Here is a 14,486-nt window from a genome sequence, read left to right as displayed (position 1 = left end):
AATGTGAGGCTTTCAGCCTTTATGGACACCAAACCACAGACAGTTTGCTTTGTGTCATGTGGCGCTCCCTGCTTTGAGCTGTAGCTGTGTAATATGAGGCCAATTTCAGACCTTGCTTCCAAGCCCTAAATGATTGAAGGTTACTTTTTAAATGGTTTTGTTTCTGTTATCATCTAATTTAGTTTTACATATGGAATGCAAAAAATATACAAATTCTTATTGCTCTATACATTCACTTGGAAAACAGGCCAAGTTATATTTCTTTGAAAACAGTTACTTTTATGTGCTCATTTAATTCATTAATTCATTTATTCATTCATCTATCCAACAAATCTCTATAGAAGGCCTAACATACGAGCACTCTGGCCTAAGTATTGAAGACACACAACACCGTGAACAAGACAGAGGGCCCATGAAATCAGCACTGCGTGGTGAGGATCAGTACAGGAACGTACCCAATTTGTCCCGTGTGCTCCACTGGGTCAGATGTACCACTGTCATGTAATATAGGATCAAGGGAATACAACACAGCTAGCCTTTTACTACTAGAACTCTCAAGAGAGTTTCTATATTCCCATCTTAGAATAATGAACAATAAAGGAGAGGAGTGAAAATAGTGCAACAAGAATACAATGTTTGTTGTGATGTTCTGTGCTCCTGCCCACTCTCAGCGGGTTCCCTGAGGAGAAATCCCAGAAAACTGTGTGTGTTTCAGGTGTATGAAGTCGTCCCTTGCCACAGCGACTGCAACCAGTACATATGGGTCACAGAGCCATGGAGCATCTGCAAAGTGACCTTTGTCAACATGCGAGATAACTGTGGAGAGGGTGTGCAAACCCGAAAAGTGAGGTAAGGGTGAGCCTCATTGTGCAGAAACAGAACACACTACCACCTCCCAGCCTCATGTAGGCCAGCGTGGGGCTCTCACTCCTCCCTGGTCTCCTGCATTAAACTCTCTTTAGTTTTATTTCCAGGGAATCTGTGTTCATGGAATATTCTAAGGGCATCTGCTTCAAGCAGCAAGTTGTCACACTGGGCCTCCTGACAGGATGCCTCACTTGAAGGTCCTCCTGAAGAGAAGGATCCTCATAGTGAATGCAAGCTGAATGAATGCAAATTTTTCCAACCCCAAAAACTTTGTTCTTAAAAGCCAAAAAGATTGCTGTCTGCTTTTTAGTGATAATCTGTGATAAACCCTTGCTCCTTTGTGTCATCCAAATGGCTAACTTTTGAATATGCCCACCTCCTCCAGAAAGCCTTCCTAATACTCGGTGCTGCTCATTTGTTCTATGACCATGCCACCGAGGAGGCAACCACCAGCCACGTGGGGGCTATTTCACTTTAAATTTAAACTAGTTAAAATTAAATTAAATTGAAAATATGTTTCCTCAGCCACGCTGGACATATTTCAAGAGCTCAATAGCTGAAGGGGCTAATAGCTATGCTGTCAGACAGCAGAACTATAGAGCATTTCCATCATCACAGAAAGTTCTGTTGAGTGGTGTTGCTGTACAGTACCCCACTTCCCCCTCATTGTTTTGAAAAGATCCATTTACCGTCTGTTGTTTTTATTAAACTCTATAATTTTCTCCAAACAGAGACCTTGTCATATTTCTAGAAATTTCCTAACACCTAATACAATTTTGATATTCATTAAATTTTCCCTCCAGTATCTGCATATGACTCTTAAGGGCTCTGGAACCCTACAAAACAAGTCTATGAGGTTTTATTATCTCTACTTTGTGGAGTAGATTCAGAAGTACTGAGTAATTTACCAAGAACACTCATCTAGTAAAGTGACAGAGTTGTCACTCTTTATACCAGTTTCTTCTAACCCTGCCGAGTGATACACAGTAAAGACAAGTGTAAAAACATACAGAATTTGACGACTCATCTAGTGGACAAGCCCACTGCTACTCATGACCTAACTTTTCATGAATTTAAGATTTATGTTTCTCAATAGAAAAGTAGAGTGAATTAACATTTATATCGTAACACTTTGGCACACTGTATAATTTGCTTCCAATAAAAATAATGTTTCTTTTTTCACAAGCCCTCTGAACTCTTAAGCTATTTTTCTGAGGAACTTAATAAAGGTAGATGAGCGATTAGAAGGTGACAAGTTGATAGGGAAACATAGGGAAAAGACAGAGATTCCATTTTCCACCATTCCCTTGCAAATTCAAAGTTTCTCCTCCAAATTTTTTTTTTATGATAGTCAGAGAGAGAGAGAGAGGGGGGCAGAGACACAGGCAGAGGGAGAAGCAGGCTCCATGCACCGGGAGCCCGACGTGGGATTCGATCCCGGGTCCTCAGTATCGCGCCCTGGGCCAAAGGCAGGCGCCAAACCGCTGCGCCACCCAGGGATCCCTCTCCTCCAAATTTAAAAATATTTTCCTTATAAAAATATTTTGATCAAGCTGGGTTTTTCATTAGTAAGAAAAATTATAATAATGTTTCTTTCAACTTTCTCTTCAATGATCTGTGTACATGCTTTTTTTTTTGCTTTATAAATAATACTCTCAACATTTCCAAATACATCTTAAGCAAAGTAACTTTTGAGATCTATTCATTTTCTCAGTAAACATCTTTAATGTCAATAGAGAAAAGGGAAGGTCAGTATTGATTGTGATCTCTGATCATGTAATAATGTTTCTATTTGTTACTGATTGAGTAGTAAACCTCTCTAACCTTATCCTCTGCTAATTAAGGTCAAAATGTCTTGCTTATATGCAAGCATTGAGTGACATTTCAGGATAGATGAGTCTATAAGAGAGCAAGTACCAATTTATCCAGTGTCATTCTTTTTCTTTTAGGATGATATGACATATCAAAGGCTGGTGGCAGAAGTGATTTTTCCTGGTGGGAAGGGATATTTTTCACAGACATTTTTTTTAAAGAATTTCTAGCACATGGTGATAATAAAAAACAGGTAATAAAGAGCAAGAGATTTGATTATCTTTATTGTTCTTTTGAATTCTCGGCAGACAATGTACCCCCTTACTGTCGTACCTATGACGGGCCTCAGGCCCTGCTCTTTGCCTCCAGCTTGGTTCTGAACTATGTATTTCTAATACAGTTCAATTTTTCTCACAGCATAATTCCTTGTCCTGTGGAAAGGAGAAAGGCCAAGAATTCGGAGGAAAGCAAATGAACTTAAAGTGCTTTAGTGCTTTCCTTTGTGCTGAAAACCTGATGTGAATCTTGATTCTGTATTCTAGAGTGATTTTAAAAACTAATACCAAATAAAGTAAATAAAACATAAATAATTGGAATATCAACAATAAGGCCATTTTTAACAATCGTGGCATATTGAAGTGATGACATTCAAATATAATCATTAAAAATTATATCTTCGTTGGGGCACCTGGGTTGCACAGTCGGTTAGGCACCTGACTCCTGGTTTGGGCTCCTGTCCTGATTTCAGGCTCATGAGATCAAGCCCCGAGTTGCTGAGCAAGGAGAAGAGTTGGCTTGAGTTCTCTCTTCCCTCTATCCCTCCCCCCCTCAAATAAGTAAATCATTTTTTAAAGATTTTATTTATCTATTAGAAACAGAGAGAAGAGAGAGAGAGAGAGGCAGACACAGGCAGAGAGAGAAGCAGGCTCTATGCAGGGAGCCCAACGTGGGACTCAATCCCGGGTCTCCAGGATTACGCCTGCCCTGGGCTGAAGGTGGCGCTAAACTGCTGAGCCACCCGGGCTGCCCAAGTAAATCATTCTTAAAAAAAGAATTATATCTTAGGAAAATAGTTGGTGACAGGAAAAGATGTTCATATTATTGGTTTTTTAAATGGTACAAATAGTAGATAAAATTTGCTCTAGTTTATGAAATGAAATATATGCTTAAATAGAATAGTCTTTATAGAGTGGTTTTCTCTGAGTGATTTTTTGTTTTTGTTTGTTTCTTCTGATTTTCCTAAGCTGAATGAATTCACTATGTAATAAAAAAATTAAAGGAGAAAAGCCTGTGAAAATGTAGTTTTATGTACATAACTACTTAATAGAGTATTGAACATCTGTCTTTAACTCTCGATCAATAGGTAATTTTGCAAGTTAATCCTTGTACCCTGTGTCAATGACTACCATGAATACAATCTTTTCTTAGTGACAAACTTATCTTTTGAGCATTAAATTCTGTTCCATGTCATCTCAAAGCTGCTCCACATCCTCTCAAAGTTGCCATCAACAGAATATTCTTTAAATGCCACTGAAGGTAGAACTTTTTCCTGGGAAACTGAAAGTCTCCCAAAGAAATTTATATTTTTTTCTTTAGCAATGAAATCAAATAAATACCTACCTTTGCATATTTTTGTGGTCTCTCTTTCCTATTTTTATCCATCCACACCAAAAAGTGCAGAGGTGGGTTTTCGTAGAAGTATTTTTTCAGACTACAAACCCAATTAAGACATGAGCAACAGCACAGTTTTCCAGTCATTAAATGTATCCCATAGGAAAACATTTCTCTTAAATTGGGCAGCACTGTATAGAAAGGTATTTCTGCAGAGGAGATTTATAAAGATGCAAAGTCCCCACTGATTGTAAATCCTTGGAAACGGTGAGATTCCAGGTTTAATTGATAATGTAATTTAACCTAGAGTTTAAAACATGGCAATGGGTTTGAGAAGCTTAAGAACTCAAGCCTGCTTTTAGCTCTAGCAATGCATTCTCTTCCCAAACCCATTACTTTGGTTGACCTTCTCTGAGTTATAGATGAGGGATAAAGTTTTTCCCTTCCACTAGAAAAGTGCCTCGAGAGATTATTAATTATGCTAAGAGTGAAGTCTGGTACTAACCACATTCATTAGATCCCCAAGAGATAAGTAAGCGAGACTTCGCTTACAAAAGAATGAAACACATAAGGTGGTTGAATCTGTTCTATTAAGAAGAAAACTACCAATTAAAAAAGGCCAAGATATATGAAAGATTCAAACAACCATATTTAGAGAATTTGTGCTATTATTATTACTGTAATTGTATTTTCGCTTCTGCCTTTCTTTTAAAGTTATCAGCATATAGGAGGCTAATATTACTTTTTTAGTGACAAAACAACTTGATAAATTCCATCAATTACTTTAGAAAATATTTCATGAAACCTCTAGGAAAGTTCAGTGTGCCTCATCTTCCATCATCTATGAATCTACCTTCTCTATGGAAACTGCCATTTCCAAAAATAAGCCCCTCAGTGAATCTCTGTGGACCATTCCTCATTAGTTGCTGCATCATACACGAGTATAAAAGGCCCTCTTTGGGACACCTGGGTGGTTCAGCAGTTGAGCCTCTACCTTTGGCTTGGGGTGTGATCTCAGAGTCCCAAGATTGAGTCCCACGTCGGCTTCCTGCAGGGAGCCTGCTTCTCCCTCTGCCTATGTCTCTGCCTCTCTCTCTGTGTTTCTCATGAAAAATAAAGAAATAATCTTTTTTATTTTTTAAAGACCTTCTTCCTTCAGAGGAAGACATACTATAATCCACACAGTGGCTATAATTTTAAAAGATTATGATGATACAAGCAATTGTCCATTTTATATCATGCTGAAGCTCTGCCAGTATTTATAGGAGGCAGAGATCCTTTTATGTCTTCATGTTTGGAGAATTTTATTAAATGTAAACATTCCCACCTCCCAACCCCATAACAATGTTTTAGAGCCATCCTATCCTATGGGTTGGCCATCATTCTAATTGTCCTGGTTCCTTCACTGAATAGGTATGGTTTTTTTTAGATGCATGCAGAACACAGCAGATGGCCCTTCTGACCATGTAGAAGATTACCTCTGCGATCCAGAAGAGATGCCCCTGGGCTCTAGAGAGTGCAAACTACCATGCCCTGAGGATTGTGTGATATCTGAATGGAGTCCGTGGACCCGCTGCACTTTGGTGAGATGATTAACCATTTATCAGTAGTGTTTACTTAATTCTTTACCACTAAAGCTTTAAAGCTATTAAAAAAATAATAATTACTAAATTAATTACCAAGGCGAGAGTGTTTTCTTAGCTACCTCATTTCGTGTGACTGTGCCATTTAAAGTCAGCAGTGTTTTGACTCACACTGGAGCAGCTCAACCACTTGCCAACTTCACACTTCTCCACCATCCTCCTAGACCTTCAGAAAATGCCTTCAAATTGGCGTATAAGTACATAGGATGTTAAAAACTGCACTGGTGATAATGATTCCCTCCAGGTAAAGGGAAAAAGAATAAAGCTCTAGTAAAGGTACTTTAATGGTGTCGAGTTATTTTCATCCCTTGCTTTTTGCCCAATCCATTTTATTTAAATTGTAGGAATAATCTTTCACACAGTGGGTGTACTGCGGCAGGAGTGTTGACACTAAAACACGAAAGATTCTGGCAAAAAAGGGACTTGAAGGAAGAAAGCTGTGTGTCAGTGAATCTCTTTCCACAGACTGACTCTGTGTCTCTGTGGGTCTGGAAAACCAGCTGAGAGTTTCAAATAACACAAAGCTTCTAGATTTCAACAGCCCATAGGGGTTCTTCCACGGGACCCTGGGAAGAGTCATTTAAAACAGAATTGGCTGAGAATTTAGGATATTTGGCTTGGCCCAGGCACCTTTGTACAGCTGCACAATTCAAAATGGCATCAAATGTACAAGAAGAATACATCTAATGTGGAATTAATTTGCTAAAATACAATATAAGACAGTTTCAAAGAATTTATGATGCATGTTTTCAAGGTGAAATGAATTTTCTATCTCAGCGTTAACATTATTAAAGGTGTTAATTAGCAGCCAACTGATAGAGCAGTAGCAAAATAGGACTGCTGGTTGACTTGGATACAGGTTAAATAGCAACAAAGAATCAACTGTTTCACAAGGGCACGCAAATGATTTTCTACTCTAATTCTATAGCATCAGATCTGAAGTTCCTGTTCTTAGAAACCAGATGGTTGCAGAACGAGACTCTGCCAGTAGCAGAAAGGCAAGCTAGTCTTTTTTAACTGCTGAATTGTGTTCGTGTGCATGCATATGGGCCCATTAGGAAAACCAAGATCACTAAAAGCTAGTTATTGAAAGTCAATCTTAAGATGGTTTTCCAGGTCCAAGAAACTAGATAGATATGTAGGTAGATGATGGGTAGATAGGTTGTCATTTCTGTGTTTGTGGCCTACAACAGCTAATATGTTCCCCCTTAAAATAGTTGTTCAGGTACAGAAACTATATGCAATTGATTGATTATTAATTCTACATTAGTGATCTGCAATAATTAATATGATCATATGTATGTGTTTGCATATATGTGATGTGATATAGCTATTAGCATTTGACACACAGACTCTTAAGCATCTTATGGCTAGATGGGACATCAGAAACTCATCTGACACGATGATTTTATAGATGATGAAACTGAGGAGTATGAGACCCTTCAAGTTAGTCAGTGGCCTAGACACTCTTACTCCTGCTCCAGTGCTCTCTCTAATATACTAGTTCTTGTATGGCTAGATATTCACCTTTCTGAGGAGTTGTATTATTCTTTGTCAGCCTTGCAGTCAAAGCAGTTTCCGGCAAAGGTCAGCTGATCCCATCAGACAACCTGCAGATGAAGGAAGAGCCTGCCCTAATGCTGTTGAGAAGGAACCCTGTAACCTAAACAAAAACTGCTTCCACTATGATTATAATGTAACAGGTACGTGCATAGTCATCTCATCAATCACCAAGCTAAAGGCCAAATCCCATGTCTTTCAGCCCAGCAGCATTCCTGTAAGTATTGTTCATCTCCATCTATGCCCCTTTTGGACATGCTGCTTACTTTCCCAGAGATCACTCTTTATTTAATGACAGAGATATTTATCTATTTTTAATAAACATCAAGATATGGAGAATGAAAATATCACACAAATACTGAGCGCTTGAGGTAGAGTGTGAGGTAGAGTGTGAATAGTCTAAGTGATCCTACATAAGACATCCTCCCACTTTGGGAAGGTGCAAGTAAAAGATATATCTTTCCCAGAAGTATCAGGTTTATTGAAAGATAAACATCTTCTCCAGAAGATGTTTAATCGCTATAACATACTGGGACAATAATTCTAAGCATGATCAGTCTGATGTGAAAATGTCAGCAATCTTAACCTACAAAAAAATGTATGAAGAAGATACAGACATTTCTGTATTATCTTAAATTTTTTTTAAATTTTTATTTATTTATGATAGTCACAGAGAGAGAAAGAGAGAGAGGCAGAGACATAGGCAGAGGGAGAAGCAGGCTCCATGCACCGGGAGCCCGATGTGGGATTCGATCCCGGGTCTCCAGGATCGCGCCCTGGGCCAAAGGCAGGCGCCCAACCTGCTGCGCCACCCAGGGATCCCCATTTCTGTATTATCATAGGTACAGATGAAAAAAAGATGAGTGTTGTTTTTGTGTTTTTTGTTTTTCAGAAAAAAAGACATTATAAACCATTTTTCCATAACCCTCATCTCCATACCATCAAGGCACATTCTCTAGGAAAGAAGAGAATGTGTTAGTTTATATGATGTGGGAAACACTGAAGCTTATTGTGAAGTTTTTTCCAAGTAATTCTCACACTGAAGTGAACTCCAGGCCTTGTACAATAACACACAGCAGTCAGATTGGCTTTTTGTTTCCTTAGGTTTTTCTCTTCAATTTCTTTTGATGATACAAAGAAGTCACAGTTCTCTGGGACATGCTAAGCTAAGCTACCCTGGAAAGAAAGATGAATGAATTATTTTGCAAAAGACATGAAATAAGAGAATTAAATAGATATGGCCAAAGTGATTTTGAAATAAGTGTATATTTTAAAACATTCTAAGTATAGACAGTAGATGAAATAGTGTTTTATTTGAATATAACTACATGGTTAAAGTGCCACCCATTAAAATTATTATTGTTTTGCTAACTTAAAAATGTTAAAATTTAAATTTCTACTTTTATTAGGAAAGAAAGTTTTTAAGTGACATTTGATCTGCAGGCCAAAGTCAGTTCCGCAGTATCACCAAACAGCTAGCTGTCAAGATTATCAAGTAGACATCTGCCTTCAAGAATAATCCCTGTAGTTATGTGCAACCCCAGCAATTCCATTTGACTCTTGATATGTTCAAAGCCAGGACCCATATGCTCTGCATGTGGGATGATTGATTGTGGGGCTTAGAAAGCAGTTGTGAATTAAATATGGGATTCAGGTCATCAGAGTTTCATTTGAAATCTGTTTCATACGTAGCCCTCTGTTCTGATGGGCTCCCTTCCTTTCAGACTGGAGTACGTGTCAGCTGAGTGAGAAGGCAGTTTGTGGAAATGGCATTAAAACAAGGATGTTGGATTGTGTTCGAAGCGATGGCAAGTCGGTTGACCTGAAATATTGTGAAGAGGTGAGGGGATACTGTGTTATATCTCTGCAAGTAAATTCTTCCCTAATAATTTCAATTCATGCTGAGCCAAGTGACCTGTGCTCAATGCAGCTCATTGCCAGCAGATGTTTTTCTGTACTACTCAGAGGCTGCTAAGCACCCTCTTGAAAAGAAACACTGTCCAACTACTGATTTCTACACATAATTTCCTGTATTTTGTTCTGCTCAGAGCCTAAAGGTATGCTAATTAGCCTATTTTGAAAGAAATGCTTGGGGAACAATAAGTAATCAAGGTGAATAAAGGCAATAAATCTTAATCAGACTACTCATCATCTTTTGTAATTCCATGTGAATTTTGTGTTGCCTGGGACACCTGCCAAGAGCCATCATTTATTCCCTCTGTTGCTAAACATTGATCGCATGTGGTTTGGTAGCAGATTTTGATATTAGGATCTAATATCCAGCTGTGAGAGTCTAAGTATTCAGGTCTGGATAAGAGACAGCTTGAAATTCAAACAAAGGAATGAAGTCTGCCATTGTATCTTTGAGGCAAGAATTATTCTCTTTGAGAGAGAATTGTGACTATTAATTCTCCAACTTATAAAAGTCATGTGATCATTTCTAGGTATGACCTTATGAAATGTGAGGAAACATAGTTGTTGGCTTCTCTTAGTGTTCATGAATCTACACTTCACATTGCAATTATTTTGTCTGACTTCCATACCAAAAGGGTATTCACATTCCTGCCAGGTTTTAACTTCTCCTGCATCTCAGCCTCACTGGGTTAAACATGAACTAAGATAAGAAGGAGCCTCATTAGATCTTGAACACATAGAGAGGAGCTTATGGCCTCATAAGGGTCCAGTAGACATGATGACCATAACTTCTATCTAAACATGCTGGAGCTTATATAAGCTGATGGTAAATTGTTCCAATCCCTGAGAAAACTCGAGATGGAAATATCTTAGTCCCTTTCATATCGTTATCATGTGGCTCTAACAACTTCGTTATATCTGTCCATGGGAATGGAGCACCCGTGTGTGCTGAAAACAAGTTGTTTACTTAATAAATTCCACTCACTACCATCTTATAATTTAGTGGATTCATACTTTAATTATAAATTTTATACCTGAATTAATTTGGTCTGGAAACTAATAACATCAAAGTAATGTAACCATTATAAAAATAACATTAACATTAATGAACATTATTATAGTCCTAGATTGGCTGGAGAGCTTTGATCTACTTCTAGTTGACTAATATATTGCGCTGTTTGCAAATGTACATATAAATGTCTTCCTGGATCAGAATGAAATATACAAGGAACAGCTGAGAGCTTTGTGAAAGCTAAACCCAAATCATACAAAACCAATTTAAAAACATGGCTATAGGATAGAGGTATAAATAGAGTCCTTTATTTCTTAAATGAAATGTGAATAAAACCCTAAGATATTTCAGTTATCCATAAGCCTAGATAAATTTACTCTTATGCATTAATATCATAATGTTTGAATACTGTGGTGACAATTAAGGTTTCAAATCATAATACTCTAGTAAACACGGTCTTTAAGGAGAATAGTGCTTTCTCTGCAGGAATTGGAATAAACAACTCATATCCCACTTTATCCATCCCCATGGATGCAGTAGTATTAAATCATAGCCCTGAGAAAAGCTGGCTATCTTTTTTAATAATGGATCGATTGCCTACCTACTAATACACGTGCAAACCCTGCATTCAGCGCAACAGCAGTAGCTAACTCTTGCTGCGTCCCTAACAGCCAAAAAGGAAAATGCCATTCCTACCCAACAAAGAGGACAATTAGGGTTAAACCCATCTAGCATTTATGTAGCATTTTTTTCTTTGATGTTTTTCTTTATTCACCCAATACCTAGTAATTGGTTTCTCCTTTCCTGTTCTTTGATCCCTGAAGAGATTTCTTTTTCATTGACTTAGACACATATGTTTAGATGAGAGAGCATGAGAGAGAGGGAAAAAGGACACAAAAAATGTATGAAAAAAATAGTAGAGGGTTAAAATGCCTCACTACTAGATTCCCAGAAGATCTAGACAAAGACATCCCTCAATTCTGTAGTGAAATAAATCAGTAGTAGCTTAATTCTGTGACTCAAACCCTCTCTTCACCAAACTATTATCTACCTTAAATTTTACACATCATTTTTAGCATATAACCACCTTAAGACTCCCTTCTGCAACCTCCCATGACTTTAAGTGACTTTATAAGACTTCAATTAAGTGATACGGTAAACATTTTTATATCAAATACTCAACTTTGTCATTTATTTCTGGTGGAGAATATAGTGGGAGTACCTGCAGAGGTATGTAGCATATAGTCATTGACCTGATCCTCTCTCAGTGGATAACTTAGAACCAAGAGTTATACTTGAACCACAATGTAAGATTTCAGAAAAAATTTCTTTTGCCATCTTTTGCTATGTCCATTAGACAAGATAAACTTCTTTTTCATATGGAAATTTTTAAAAAGATCTTGAAAATTCCCAAGGATTATTCCTGCCCCCCAAATTGTACTTTTCTAACAATGCTCTTAAATATGTCTATTTTCATGTTACTCTGTACCTTGGACTTTTTAACTGCTTGTGATAAATTTGAAATCTCATATTTTAAAGGTAGAAGGATTAAGTAAACAACTCAATGCCAATTAAATGTCACAGTATTAGTATCTGATGAGAGGCTAACCAAAACCAGTGAATTATAAACGGCTGCTGAGATCAGTTTAAGAAAAGAAAATCTTTGTATAAAATAAATGTATATAAAATATTTGTAATCAAAAAATTCTAGTGACCCATACTTCCTTTTGAAAAAGATAACGTACTTGACAACTAATATTTTATATTATTTCAGTACATTATAATATTAGTTTTTGAGTGGTGATTTGTCTTTCAAACCTTTTGCTTTTCAGTTTAACTTCATGCACAGGTAAAAATAAATAATAGGGGCGCCTGGGTGGCTCAGCCGGTTAAGCATCTGCCTTCTGCTCAGGTCATGATCTCAGGGTCCTGGGATGGAGTTCAGCTGGGCTCCCTGCTCAGTGGGGAGTCTGTTTCTCCCTCTCCCTCTGCCCCCCGCCCCACTCATGCACACTCTCTCTCACTTTCAAATAAAATCTTAAAAAAATAAATAAATAATATCACAAAGATACAATCCTAAAACTATATATTGGTGATATTTTTGGCTCTTAACTTCTAGAAAGTATTCAAGCTTATGTCTATTTGCTCTTTGCTTAGGGAAATTCAATCAATTTGGAGACTAAAATTACTTTTTTTTTATTCCTTATTGAAAAAGTTCAACTACATTGAGTAAATGGGCTCTTCCATTCATCCTGTGCCATTTGTTCCCACTTTCCTGGGTTGAACCACTTCTTATTTGTCCTTTTTATTCTACTCTGCATCTTGCTTTTTGTCTTCCTTTCCCCTTCCGAATGCACCCTGTGTCGTGCTTCCAGGTCAGTATGAACAAATCTACCTCTCTCCTTTCAGCTTGGCCTGGAGAAGACCTGGCAGATGAACACATCCTGCATGGTGGAATGTCCCGTCAACTGCCAGCTTTCCGACTGGTCTCCTTGGTCAGAATGTTCTCAAACATGTGGCCTCACAGGTTTGTTTGTACCTGAGTTAATATTAGACTGATAGTCAAGGAATAGAAAATAGAATCTCTCTTGCTTTAAGTCTTACCACATAATCTTCAGAAAGGTTGAATCAGTGTTCTTTCTTCTCAAAACATCTGAGCCTTACCCATTCCTCAGATCCCCTCAGCAAAAAGGTCTGTGTTGCCTTCCCTCAAGATAGATGCTTGCACAAATAAATCACTACAGTTGCATCACTTTGTATCTCTTAAAGGGAAAATGATCCGAAGACGCACAGTGACCCAGCCCTTTCAAGGTGATGGACGGCCATGCCCTGCCCTGATGGAACAGTCCAAGCCTTGCCCAGTGAAGCCCTGTTATCAGTGGCAATATGGCCAGTGGTCTCTATGCCAAGTGCAGGTAATCAAATCTCAAGAAGTTGTGTAGAAATGTGTGTTCACTATCTGCAGGGACTTGTTTGCAGAAATATGTTTCAGAGCTGACAGCATGTTTCCTCCTCAAGATTTTAGGTGCCTTGCCATTTTGTAACTGTTTAATTAGTTTTGATAACAAGCAGTCCCTGTCCTGTGTTTTCAAAATCATTTGGAGACTGATTCATTTTAATGAAAATTTATTTGCCTGTCTTTGGCTAGAAAACAAATAAATTGTTCACTGTATACTTTATAGCCACTGTCCTCTAGGACTTCTTCCCTAGGGTTACAAATGCTTCTTTAACTGCTCATAAATCAAAATCAGTGGTGCAGAGATAACTGTAAGTGATGAGCTCACTAATTAATTATTTTTCTTTCCCTAATTAGTTACTTCTTCCTGCATTCCAGGATGCCCAGTGTGGCGAAGGGACAAGAACAAGGAACATTTCTTGTGTAGTGAGTGATGGGTCAACTGATGATTTCAACAAAGTGGTGGATGAAGAATTCTGTACTGACATTGAACCCATAATAGATGGTAATAAAAAAATGGTTCTCGAGGAAACCTGCACCAAGCCTTGCCCAGGTGACAATAGCAAAACACAATTCATAGTCTGGTCATTTCTTACCAGCACGAGGGTTGAGAAGGGGTTGCATCTGTAATCTAAGTTAAAGGCATATCAGCAAGACTTCTCATTCAATAGTTTCTGTGCCAATAACTGGACACTATAGTGTCGATGAAAGGGGGCTACTGCCTTGTTACTGCCAACTAAGGGTGAAATCTAGGTCTCCCATGTGGCCTCTGCTTATCCCCACCTACCTGGAGTTTTAACACCTGCAGGTGTTGGCAGTTAAGGCCATAGGCTCGTGCTTGAGTGGGAAAGTATGATAGAGAATTTGCACCTATTTAGAATTTCCAAGAGAGAGAGAAGCCAGGTCTAAGCACATAAGGACTAAAGAAATATTTAAGTCCTTGTAATGAAGGCTCACTCTGGGTCCTGAATAGAATCAACAACAAATCCACACCTAGATATATTGTATTAAAACATAAAATGTAGAGAAATAACTAGTAAAGAATTATGAGAAAAAAGCAGATTACCTGCAAGTAGAAGACAAGTAGAATTATGATAGAATTCTTCTTGGT

The 14,486-nt window shown here is 38.0% G+C and overlaps 1 protein-coding gene across 1 annotated transcript in view; it reads left to right on the top strand.

Annotated features, from left to right (window-relative positions):
• THSD7A (thrombospondin type 1 domain containing 7A) overlaps positions 1-14,486 on the top strand; it is a 427,016-nt gene that overhangs the window by 389,608 nt on the left and 22,922 nt on the right. Inside the window, exons 16-22 of the mRNA XM_055314853.1 lie at positions 716-849; positions 5,720-5,873; positions 7,492-7,636; positions 9,218-9,333; positions 12,829-12,946; positions 13,189-13,334; positions 13,754-13,928. Coding sequence (XP_055170828.1) covers positions 716-849; positions 5,720-5,873; positions 7,492-7,636; positions 9,218-9,333; positions 12,829-12,946; positions 13,189-13,334; positions 13,754-13,928 — 988 coding nt within the window. The remainder of the gene's footprint in view (positions 1-715; positions 850-5,719; positions 5,874-7,491; positions 7,637-9,217; positions 9,334-12,828; positions 12,947-13,188; positions 13,335-13,753; positions 13,929-14,486) is intronic.

Source organism: Nyctereutes procyonoides, unplaced genomic scaffold, assembly GCF_905146905.1.
Source record: "Nyctereutes procyonoides isolate TBG_1078 unplaced genomic scaffold, NYPRO_anot_genome, whole genome shotgun sequence".
Classification (NCBI taxonomy): domain Eukaryota; kingdom Metazoa; phylum Chordata; class Mammalia; order Carnivora; family Canidae; genus Nyctereutes; species Nyctereutes procyonoides.
This window is presented reverse-complemented; position numbering and strand designations above follow the sequence as displayed.